Source organism: Glycine soja, chromosome 14, assembly GCF_004193775.1.
Source record: "Glycine soja cultivar W05 chromosome 14, ASM419377v2, whole genome shotgun sequence".
In the NCBI taxonomy this organism is placed as follows: Eukaryota; Viridiplantae; Streptophyta; class Magnoliopsida; order Fabales; family Fabaceae; genus Glycine; species Glycine soja.
In genome coordinates, this window is record NC_041015.1 from 49,284,683 (window position 1) to 49,297,627 (window position 12,945).

The window sequence follows — 12,945 nt, forward strand, 5'->3', positions numbered from 1 at the left end:
ATGAAATGTTGTCTAAAAAGTGAAGTAAAATGAAAGTAAAAGCTTATTTTGAGCATATATATATCTTGCAGGTGGTAAGGTATTACACATAATCAACATACGCGAATAGAAGAGAAAAAATAGATTAAATATATGATTCTCCTTCATGTCATATATACCTTTCTTTTCGGTCACATACTTTTATTTTTTTTTATAAATTTTTTAATAATGAGTTATTAACTACGGTGCATCTTATTTATTGAAAATTAGTCATTTTAACTCATCATTTCTATAAACTTATCTAGTATTGCAGAAAACAAATTGTGTTCAAGAGATTCATATATATAGCCAGATCGATCCAAGAGTAAAATAATTAAATTTTGAACTGTAGGTCTATCAACAATTATAATTAGTTTTTTTTAAAGTAAAAAACATTACACATATTGATTAAAAGGTTTCACATATCACTCTTTTCTCTAAAGTAATTTTTTATTATCAATTTTTGCTTTAACTTCACTTTCTGTTGCGCCAACCTTGTGTGTAGATTTGTATAATGATAAATTAATTTTTAATCACTATAATAAAATGAGACTTTTAATTTGTAACTTTTATTTTGGTTTACACTCTTTCAAAATTTGAAATTATTATTTGTTTTAACATGAAACTACTAATTTTAGTGGTTGTAAAAAAAATTGATTTTCATTCCTTTAAAATCTGATATAGCTGTTTTAATTTTGATTTTTATCAATTATTTTAAAGTAAATAAATAACATTGACCTAACAAATTTTTTTTAGGAATATCTTATATACATGATACCACATATACAAGTACTCAAGTAGGTGCTACGTACTTGTGATGATAAATTGATAATTTAACTTTCTGTTAAACACATAAGTATATAATGAATATCACATGACATTAGAGACAAAAAAAAAATTAGATTTTTGAAAGATGAAAATTATTTTTTATTTACGAAAACTAGAGCCACAATCCGTTTATTTTATAGGGACAAAAATATATTTAACTCTGATTACTTTCATAAAATGTTGACAATAGGATTGCACTGCACAATTGTGGGGGCATTTGCCCTCACTAGGATTTCACTCAGTTTGAAATATCATATATATAATCCAATAGCCCTTTAACCAAAAATATAATCCATTATCTTTGCACCCATAAAGCTTAGGACGTGATCTAGGAATGCCCTCATAAATGATAAATCATGCCATCCTATATGAATATCTAATCATGTTTCTTTCTTAACTCTTCACTTTTACTATTATATTCTTTTAAAAAATACATCTAAAATTTTTAATGTCATTTTTAAGAGAACAAAGAGGACTGGTTAACATAAATACCAAGAGTGTGAAATTGAGGACATTTAAATTTTAAAATAAAACTATAAATAACTAAATATGATCCTTTTACTATATTGATTAGAGTGAAGACGGGTTTTAGCATAGAAACTGCCATTTTAATTTTTCTTCTTCTTTCACGTGAAATCAGTAGCAAAATGTTTAAATATATCTTGTTCTGTATTAAGGAATAACATGCAATTGAAAGCCGAAATATTTTGTACCATTTTATATATTTCACTCTACTTGTAATCTTTCACTTTTTTTTTTTTTTTATCTTTCTCACCGTACATATTGGGAGATTAATAATTAAATGATCATTTAGTTACTTAGAGAGAGGGGGAGAGATTTTTATAATATTAGAAATAAGAAAATTACTCAATATTTTTTAGAATATGAAAACTTAAATAATATTAATGTTTTCAAAAATAATAATTATGTTTTTTAATGCTACAAATTTTTTTATATAAATATTATCTTCACTAATTAAATTTACTGAATCTGTCACCGTACATCTTCGATATAGAATTTTGTCACGGATTACAAGAAGTGGCTGTTGTTGTTACCTGCAGAGACAAGGTTTTGTAAAGGATAATACAGTTATATCTTAAGCATGATTATTTTATAGTGTCTTAATTAATTAAGTAATATGTATACCATTATATCACAAATAACTAGTTTTTACTTAATACTGAAGCATCTGACAACTATCAAACACCATCATTGTAACAACCAAAATTCTGTTAATAATATCATGTCACCTATCATGTCTTTCAGGTTGCACGTGAAGTTTTGCATTCTATATATTCCATCCAGAAACCTTTAGTATGATATTGTCCTTCCTTCCCATTTGTGTGATTTGTTGCTACATCAATCTATTTTAAATTTTGCTCAGTACAATTTCAATATGTTGATGCACCAAATTAATATCTCCAATATGAAATTGAAAAAGAATTATATATATACAAATCAAGCCAAGAGGAATAAAACTAGAAGAAACTAAAAGAGCAGACAACAGTACTACTTTCAGATTCAGACCACACCACATTCTGGCAACCTAAAACGAACTGACACTGCAAAATGGGCCTATATTGAATGAACTAGTCCTCACAGATTCCCTCAATTAATGCATTAATTAAACAATTCAATAAAATTGAACATCAAACAACCGAGAGTAAAAAGAAAATCCAAGCAACATATAGCCAAATTCAGTAACATAACTTTACTGTTACTAACATTAATCCATTATCAGTGTGAAGATATTATATATTTCACATCAAATCAAGTTCTGTACCCTCTTTTTTCCATATCCAATATCCACCACAAGCTAAAGCTAACGTAACACATCAAAGAGATGAGAGAGTCTTTATAGTCAATAAAATGAACTATATATTAGACCCAACAAAAATACATCATCATACTTAGAGAAAATTATGTTCATTATGGCATGTACAACTTGTTGCCACACTTGCATCTCCATGCCTCCGGGTAGTACTCAGCCGTAACCCGCATCCCCGGCGGCACCGGCACATGAACCGGTCTGCAGGGTGTACATCTGCCACACTTGGAGGTGCACCGAGGTGGCGATGACCCAGGCCCACCTAGAAGCCTCCTATCCCACCCCATTGATGAGACCTCTATTTTACCTCCAAACACCAACCCTTGTCCATTTTCCTCCTTGAGTTCCTGCCCATCAATCATAATCAAGTAATTAACCGATAATTAGTGTTAAATTAAGAAACAATGCAAATTAATAATAAATATTCAACTATTCATAAAATAACAATAATTAAAAATAATAATCTAGATGAACTTTTGGTAAACTTTTTAAGCATGACATGCACTCTATTTAACAAGTTAACTTTTTTTTTTTAGAAAAATATTTGATGGACACCACCCACAATACTATCTAACACATGTTGGTGGAGTGTTTTGAATGAAATGTGGATATATCATTACTCTTTTTCTAATACACAACTGAAATTGAATCTCTTGATCGCCCAATTAAAAAACATACTTATCTGTCAACTATCCCATACTATGTTAATATATATTATTGAAGTTGAAGAATGTTTTCTAGTATGGTTTTGGTTGTGATAATGTGGGGCAACATCCAAGTCAGCAATATATGTATTGTACAAGACTAGGCTAACATGCACCATCATGACCATGATAATAGAAACTGTAACTGTGTTTTTGCGGTGAAAGCGCTGCGCTGAGAGCATTGTACTACTGTACGCGCACGTTACCGAGACTCGTGTGGCTGTGAGAAAACAAAACAAACACGACAGCTAGGTTTCCTGCCTCATTCTAACGTGCGCCGGTGATGTCAAGGCACCCGGCTGAACATGATTGAATAATGGTAAAAAGATTTCCTGCGTTCACCAATTCAACAATCGTGAATATGTATCGTTGGATGAAACACAGGATAATTTATCAGTCAAATGTTCACAAGTGCTTTTAAGGAATTAAAAGATCAAATATTTTTATTGAAATGTGTAAAATTATCTAATATATAATTTTTTTATGCTATCATATTATTTTCTCAATTAATAATTTTTTCTTTTAATTTCTTAACCAATATTTCAAGAGATTCTAACGACACTTGTTAACAAGATACTTGATATTAAAATGTGTATTTTTATAAGGCCTATGATTTTCATCCAACGATTCTGATTGATGAATTGATGAATTCCATGACCGTAGAGAATCCGGCTCAACAAGGATGGAAGCAATGGGGGAGGCACATGGTACCACCACCACGTGTGTGTTCCTAATCACAGTGGAGGAGTCCATGCATCTGACGGCTCACACTGAAGTGGGTCCCACCACACCCCTGCACCTATTCTGGTGCATGCATGTTAGCCACTATCAGTTTTGTTCCTGCAGTGTGTCTGTGTAACTCTGAGGCCAAAGGGTGTGTGTGTGTGACTGATTTTGGATACTGTCACCATCCAAACCTTGTTCCAGTTAGTTCACTTAGTTGCATATCACACTCTCACACAACCACAACCATGTTCTGAATTAATTTATTTTTTCCAAAAGGGAGAACCCTTTTTTAATTATCACTAAATCAATTGAAAAGTTGTGTCCAAAATCAAATAATGTTCATTGTTCACCATGCAGTACAGTGAGAGTTAGACCTAGGTAGGTTGATTTTATAATTACATGATGTGGTTATTTTTAATTAGATGCTACATGCAATAACTGAACATAAGCCAAGGACATAGAAAAAATAGTACGAAATTAAATGATGTGTATGGACAAAGAATAGAACCAGTAGTCTATACCTGAAAATCTCTGCCAGCTTTGGCAAACATGGGACACCTGGTATCTGAATTGTTGAAAGGACCAATTAGATGAAGATAACATAAATTTATGATAACATAGGGTTAAGTGGAATTAGAGAGATGAAAAATTGTGGAAATGTAGAGAAATTAACAAGGGTGTGTGTGGAAGAATTGCATACCTAAACATGGAATGGCAGAGGCACTAGTAGTTCTACTGAAGAAGATGAGTGTGCAAATTGAGAGCAAGAAAAAGAAGGAGATACTAGTAGGGGTGGTTCTCTTCCTCTCCATGAACAAATAGAAACTTCCTTCAAAACAACAACACTGGGAAGGTTGCAGATATAGGACAGAAACACACACACTCACACTCTCACTCTTTGACCCTATGAAGAATAGTGTTTGAAGCTGAGTCAATAATAGGGTTTGCAACACAGGGCTTGCACGTTCCATGCAAAAAAGAGCTAAACAAATACCTAACACTTAGCCCATTTGTCTAAGATAGACAAAGTCACACCCCTTTTGTGCTTTTCAACTCTCTCTCTCTCTCTCTCAACTTTTTTATTATTATTTTGTCGCAGTGCAGTGCAGTGAGTAATAGAGGTAGAGAGAGTGGAAATTTTGGATGGAGTATTAGTAGTGGTACGGTTTATCTGATGAGGTGTGTGTGTGTGTGTGTGTGTTGTGGCAGAGAGGTTAAAAAAAAGAGAGAGAAGCAAGAAAAACAAAGGTGAATCAATCTATGCAGATCAACACTTCCTAAGCTTTACCATGTTTAGGTCTTGGATTCTCTTGCAGGCTTTCTCCATTGTCTTTCAACGATTCCCAAACCCAGAAAAACTAAAGCAACCCCAACCCCCTTCTCACTCTGATGCTTCTGCTCTCACCCCACTCACTCTGTTTTTCCTCTGCCTTTTTCTCCTTCTGTATATAGTTTTTGTTCTCTATGAGAAACTTGGGGCAAGGCTCTTTCTTAAATTTTAACCACCTTCGGTTTTTAACTATGTCTTCCATGTCATTTCATTAATAGTTCTTAGCTTTCTATGTAATGTCAAGATACTATAAATTATTGGTGCCAGCAGTTTGTTATTTGGATACATGATAACCACTAATCCCTTTCTTAAAAGGACACAGACTATCTTTAAGCATGCTTTCTTTATTTTTAATTTTTTTAGTATCAACCAATCATTTGCATGGTTCTCTTGTTTTTGAGCAATTATTAATTTATTATAGGGTATGAGACTATGTAATTATGATAAATTTCTATCGAACACTTGTTTTTTTATAAATTCAAAAATGTGATATTGATTAAGATTACTTAGTCTCAAGTTATATAATAGTTTCTCCTTTTTTATGTGTTTAAATAAGATAAATATTAGTAGCATATTTTTTTAACAAAACTTTTTAATATGTTTTTGCTTATTAAAAATTACATAATTATGGATGAAATTATTATTTTAAATAAAGAGTAAAAGCCATATAATTGTGTGATTTTTAATTAATTTCAGTTAATAATGAAAAATATATTTAAAAAAGTGTGCTTTTAATACTTAAAATAATTGGTTCAAAGCCTGAAAAAAATTATATTTAAACTGCTGCTTCAATTTTCAACCCCCCTTTGAGATATGAAAAAGCTTTGGAATATCTTGGTACTTGCATTAAAGATTCATTATGTACTTAATAATTCACATAAATACAATATTTTGGTTCACCATGCTTCTAACTTGGACTTTTTGGGAATGGAAAAAAGTACAATATGTTGAAAATGTACTGCACATCCGGTTGCATTAATATGCTCTAGCAGCTAGGTACCTTAGAATGTGGGCCATCTCTCACACGGAGGAACCACCCATGTAATTACAAGAATAGCCTCTGGGGATGCACGTGTGAACATGATGGGTACTAGTAGTTGTTAGGAACACTCAAGCCATTGATATCTGACCAATATGACACATAAGAGAAAATGATGTAATGGGCTTTGGTCAAAATGACTGTTTAAAAAGTCCATCAATTTGCTCAGATTCCAAAAGCAAAAGGGTATAGACAAACATTATGTAAGAAAATGGTGTTTTCTTTGACAGATACATCTATGAGCTCCATGGCCTCAGTTCCCATTAATGCAAAATCAAATCTGCATTGGTGCTATAGGGTCTTCAATTTCAACTGCATAGTACCAATAATTGGACTCAAAATTTTGCAACTTTCTTTTGTTAAGTTTCTAGCGGATTTCATGGGATGTCCACTTTGGATTGGATTTTCTACACTAGGTTAAACCTTATCCTTCTTAATTAGGCATTTCCTTTTCCTTGTAACATAATTTGGTGAGAGTCTTGATTGAATTTTTGATCTGGTGGTGATTTTCTTAACGTTTAAGAGTTTGGATTATTCTAATTTCCATTGCTAATTTTATGACTAGTAGGGGGAGTTTGGAGAAATAGGGTAGCTGAAGACATGCTTGAAATTTTAGAATTAGCAGTGTGTCCAAACCTAGTGTAGTGTCCACACCTGAAAAAAGACTAAAGAGGCATATTGACCCTTGATGAAATTTCACATGACCATATCTTTGTTCTCAACTTCTCAATTTTAAGAAATTAAGATTATTAGGTCTTGGTCAGTTACAGCTTACCATTTACTACAATTCACCACACAGCTATTCAGAGATCACATGTAGCAATATTTTATTCCTTTCCATTCATTCGGTAGAGATATTGAATCCGAAAGCTGTGGAGACTATTTGAAACCTAGGGCCCTTTAGGTTTTCACTTTCCTTGAAAAATAACATGCACCACCAACTATATTTATCATCTATCACAATCCATATTTAAGACCAGTTCTACCAAACGACCATTATAACAAAAAACCCTCACAGTAGTCATGTTATAAAAAAAATTTAAACACCAAAAATGTAACAATAAAAAAAATTTCATTTGATATTTTAAATATATTTTTTATATGCTTATGTAAAGGCAGATACGGAAGTAAGTGAGAATTCAATCATTTAATACCAGTTCTACCAAAAGACCATTATATATTACAGTACTAACAGCCTTCACAGTAATTAATGTTGGAAAACATTTCTTAAACACCAAAAATGGAACATTAAAAAAATGTTTTATTTGATTTTGAATATATTTTTTATATGCATGCTTATGTAAAGACACATACAAAAAAAGTGAGAGATATAACTATGGTGTAAGCTATATGGTGGGGATGGAAGTGAATTTCTGTGTGTTTGGTGGTCAAGGAAAGACAACCGGTTATGATAAGTGGTTCCAGTTTTTATACTTTTTTAAAATTTTGAATATTTTGTTTAACTTAACAGAGAAAGACGATTGTGCCAACCTCCTCAATCCTCGTCGCACAGCTTCTCACGGTGGTTTGCGCCACCACCAGCACCGGCGACGCATCGCTCTCGCCGCGCCAGCAAACTCAAATGCTACTATATATGATGAAGGCTATATAGGAAAAAGATAAATAATCACTTCAAATACTATTAGACACCTAATGAGAGAAATAAAAAATATTGCTAAGTATTTATTATAAAATTTATAATATGATTAAAAAATAAAAAATATGATAGAATATTTGAAATGAAAGAATATACATGTATTACTGTTCTATATAAGATGTCACGTACAAGCATCCATATAATGAAAACGGTTTAGATTATGCCATACAAAAGCTGTAGAAGATACGATGTGTCTAGTGTTTGTACGAATGAGACTTGTAGATGCTTCACAGGCACTTCAATCCATCAAACAGTTTCAAAACCAATCGTCTTTGAAATTGGGTAAAATGTAATTTAAATGCACCCTTACCCGTTTAATTATTTATTTGTTTACTACTATTATTGATTGGAAAAATAACAAAATAACTCAACCTAATTAAGTTAGAGATTTTAGATTAGGAGAAGCAAAACATCCCAAATAATCAAAGGCTGGGATTTGATGTGTGCATAAAAAGATGTTTTATAACAAAATGAAAAGAATTCCGTGGTTTGATTGATTAAATACTTGTTTGTAGTACAGATGAAGTATTAAAAGAAAGTAAACATTAGGAAATATTTAAAAAACTAATTTAGTTAATAGAAGATTATTTTATTTATTATAAAAATACTATAATTTAAAAATTGAATTTTTAAAATATCAAAAGTTAATTAAATTGATCGAGCATTTTCTTAATGATAATCCCCAAATAACTATAATGGTTAATGTTGTTTGAAAAAAATGAATATTAATTGATTAAGAAATTAAAAAATGTAAAAATTATTTTTAATTAAATAACTAATTAAGAAATTAATTTAATTTAATATGAAAAGTTCTGATGATAACATGTGTTATAAAATGAAGAAAACACATAATGACAAGAAAAATGAATACATAGATGAGAATTTTCTACCCTCTAAAAAATTAATAAACTTAATAAAGCTTGATATTCTCTATAATAATCATTTTTAGTCTATCGACATTGTTAGAAATTTTCATAATATTTAATTTCTCTATAATATCTATATATAAATTTAATAAACCTTGATATTCTCTATAATAATCATGTTTAGTTTCTCTATTTTTAAATTGAGACATTTAGTCCTCGTATCTTATAAAATTAATAATTTTGGTCTCTCCATTCAAATTAATGAGTTGTCCGTTAAAAATTAGTCTTAACTGTTATAATTTCATTTTTTTAAAATGAATTGAAATGTGTTTAATTAAAAAAAAAAAAGCTATGGAAAACGAATCTCATAAGCAGTGAATCTAAACCCGACCTTCACTTTCGACGTCGAGTTCGGCATCGGCCGCCATTAATTCCGCTTTAAGCGGAAAACCCAAACCTGCAACCTCAAACATCATTAGTTACTTGTCGTTGTTTATGTTCTACTATATTGTTTTGTTGAAACGTTTTCTTCATTAATTTAAAAATTTGTGTGCATATGAAATAACTAACTAATTATCTATAATATTGTGATTGTATAATGCTAAAAGCACATTTTCCTGATCTTGAGTGTCTCAATTCTTAGGATTAATGTATTTCTTGCCATTGCACATCTAATTATTACTGGGGAGGATTAACTTCATTTTACAGCATTTCTTGGACAACATATCTAGAACCAAATAACCACGAAGAAAGTCACCATAGTGTTTTCTTACCAGAAAAATGAATGTTTAATCACCACTAAAATATAACATTTTTAATTAAATACATTCCAATTCATTAAAAAAACAAAATAGAAAAATAGAAAAACTTGAGGATTAAATGTCTCAATTTTAATATTTATATAACTTAATATTTCGAATGTTTAGACAACACATTATTTGGATGGATGGATCAAAATTATTAAGTTTTTATAATAGGAAGACTAAATATTTTAATTTTAAAATAAAATAAAATCAAAATTGAGGATTGACCAAAAAAAAACCAAAATTACGTTTTAGCTTTTTTTTATTATTATTATCATACATATGTGCTTTTCGTTATTAGAAAGTTTTCCTAATTTATTATGCTAAAGAGATTAGTGCAATGTAAAAAAAAAAATATAGTTTAATTAAACCTTAAAATGTAAATGTATACTTACATTTGAGTTTTGAAATATAGTTTGTGCAAAACATATAGTTAAATTTCCAAAAATAATTCTAAAATCATTACAAGCATAGATATAGTTACAATTTGTTTATTTGACATCCAAAAGATCAAAACTTTAAAAACTTGAAAATCAGAAGTTATATATATATATTGAGAGTAACTTTTGTCTTGAACTTTTTTTTATATAGACAAAATGATTTTTATTATAAGATATGCTAGAACCAATAGCATAAGATATGCTAGAACCCAAAATATAACATTTGCCTTGAAACATGCTAATATATTAGAATTACAATTTATCCTTTTCCGCGGAATAATGCGCTGTTATGAAAATGTTTTCTATAGACTATAATGTTTGTTGGTAAAAGTGACTTAGAAAAATAAAATGTTGATGGATGGCTACAGATGTTTTTTTAAAAGGACTTTGGTACAAGGGTATGAACTAAATTGAAAGTTTATATTAAACGCAGGATCATAAACAAGGTTTTCCTCTCACGAATGTTCTAATTTAACCTAATTGAGATGTAGCTAGGTTCTTTCTGTTGTGAGAATAAATGTCAATGATTCAAATTGTTATGGTCTATGGTTAGCCTAATAGCTATATACACGCATTCGTGCATGATTATAAGGACAATTGCATAATGTATGCTATTATTAGAAACAACCATTGTGGATCAAGATAACGATAAGTAGCAGTTCTAGTGGATGTTGATTTCCTTCTATTGCGACCAATTGTACTTGTGTTGACCATAATTTATAACCATACATACACAAGAAGATAGAATTCTAATTAGTGATCCTCAAAAGTTTTGGTTGAGAATGAAATCAACGCCGTTAATTTAGACAAGCTAACAGCTAATTATTAACCCATAAAAAATTGTCTGTGATAAGAAAATTTAAAGTCATAACCGTTGAAGAATTTTCATAATGTTAAAAGATTCAATCTTAAGAAGACTTATATGAATTGTGTAAAAAAAACAGACTTATATGAAAGAATAATATCTCAAATAAAAATTAGTGTTTTTTTTTCTCAAAGAAATGTTCATATAGTAGACTTTATAAAGAGGAAGGAGAGAAAGGGATGAAAAAATTAGAAAAAAGGACGAAATGTATTGCGAATTTAGATAAAATCTATTTACTCACAATTCACATCCTATAGTTTAGTAAAGCAGTTGAACTGAATTATGGGGACACAATTAGTCGTATGATTAATGAATTTGATTTTTGTGCTGTGTAGATCCTAATACATTTGTCTACGAAACTGATCAAGCATATCATGGGTTGTTGTACACGTTAGAATTATTTGTTGCAAAGTACCAATGTATCCGTGCACTTTAATTAATTAGGTCTACGAAATGAAAACAAGGATCCAAAGGATGTAAATCCACAACATGACCCGGCCCCTATGCCATGGAAGAAAGGAATGGACAAAATTGACCTGACTTTTCTGCTGTCTTGAACTTTTTGTGTGTTGTTTCTTGAAAATTACACAATTTTAAAATTAGATCACAAAATTAAATATTAACACAATTTACATAGTCAGGAACAATTGAGAAAAGGACAATCAATTTCATAAATATATAGATCACTTTTTAGATTTTAATTTTAATACTCTATTCGATACTATTTATAAAATTTAAATGTTTATTTATTTTTATAAGATCCAATCTATAATATTTTTTTATTAATTATTTTTGGATTAAAAATATTTTTATTAAAAAAATATATATTAATAAACAATTAGAAGAAAAAAGAGTATTAATAATAATAATAATTTTTAAAAAATTATAGATTTAAAATAAATTTATTATTTTTTTAATTTTAATGAAGTAGATAATTGAGTTTTTTTATATATAGGAAAGAGGAAGTAAAATATATAATAATATATAATACGTACACAAACATACTGCAGGTTTTATATTATATATTCCCTTATCCACAAGCTTATGATTTATGAAACAAGTTTTGTTGCGTCGTGAGAGTGAATGAGTCGTGGTAGAGGAACAACATACGTGGAGAAATTGATGAAAATCCTAATTTCATTACCTTTGTAACTTTGTTGTACGTTCCCATTCTCTTGTTCTCATTCTCAAACAAGGTCCATCATCATATCAATGCCTATGCTATGCCCTTGTTGTTTAAATTTCTCTCTCAATCGATCTCTTTCACTTAGAGGCCCTCTCTCAACAGAGAGATATCATTGTCTCAGCGGTTTCCATCGAATCGTATATACTTTCCAAGCTCAAAATTGATCCTTGTCCCACCATACCTAGAGGCTTTGATAGTGATATGGTAAGTGTGAGGGTGAAATATTGTGCAGGTCTCAATTATTTCAACTTTGAATAAAGCTGACAGTTCCTCTCTTCTTTCTTTTTCCCTCAATTTGTTTGATTTTGACAGAAGAATCCTTCTCTGATCTCTTTCTCTATCATGTGCCACGATTTTATTTACCCCAGCTTGTGTAGGAAAATAGATATGTTTTGTACTGGTGTCGCACCAAGTTTATATTATTTGTATTTGTATGCAAATAATTAATGTTTTTGTACGCGTCTAGATATATATCTAAACTATCTATAGTCTTTTTGTCAGTTTTACTTTTATCAAACAATTAATTTTCTTTTGTGGATGAATATAATTAACTACCTAGAATGATTAATTCTCATACTAATATTTTTTTATAAGAAACAAGTGATAAAATATTTTATACTATAACTTATTTTTCATAAAAAAAGATCGGAGTTAT

At 30.0% G+C, this 12,945-nt stretch overlaps 1 protein-coding gene across 2 annotated transcripts; it reads right to left on the reverse strand.

Annotated features, from left to right (window-relative positions):
* Positions 1-2,534: 2,534 nt before the first annotated feature.
* On the reverse strand, positions 2,535-5,637 carry LOC114384237 (EPIDERMAL PATTERNING FACTOR-like protein 6). Of its 2 annotated transcripts, XR_003660628.1 has the most exons (4): positions 4,805-5,637; positions 4,626-4,669; positions 3,525-3,710; positions 2,535-3,021 (listed from the first exon to the last, which is right to left on the reverse strand). XR_003660628.1 is itself a non-coding variant. In XM_028343893.1 (3 exons), the coding sequence occupies exons 1-3, from the start codon at positions 5,073-5,075 to the stop codon at positions 2,776-2,778; spliced, it is 561 nt and encodes a 186-aa protein (XP_028199694.1). In that variant the 5' UTR covers positions 5,076-5,621; the 3' UTR covers positions 2,535-2,775. The 2 variants fall into 2 exon arrangements, 1 of the variants encoding a protein (XP_028199694.1); XM_028343893.1 differs by lacking the exon at positions 3,525-3,710 and having other exon boundaries at positions 4,805-5,621.
* Between the last annotated feature and the right edge of the window lie 7,308 nt (positions 5,638-12,945).

What these genes read in the sequence shown, in the direction of transcription:
- LOC114384237 (XM_028343893.1), bottom strand. Translation starts at nt 5,075, where the DNA reads ATGGAACGTGCAAGCCCTGTGTTGCAAACCCTATTATTGACTCAGCTT. An exon ending in CTCTGCCATTCCATGTTTAG is followed by an intron (nt 4,670 to 4,804) that starts GTATGCAATTCT and finishes TCAACAATTCAG; the next exon opens with ATACCAGGTGTCCCATGTTT. An exon ending in AAGCTGGCAGAGATTTTCAG is followed by an intron (nt 3,022 to 4,625) that starts GTATAGACTACT and finishes ATTGATGGGCAG; the next exon opens with GAACTCAAGGAGGAAAATGG.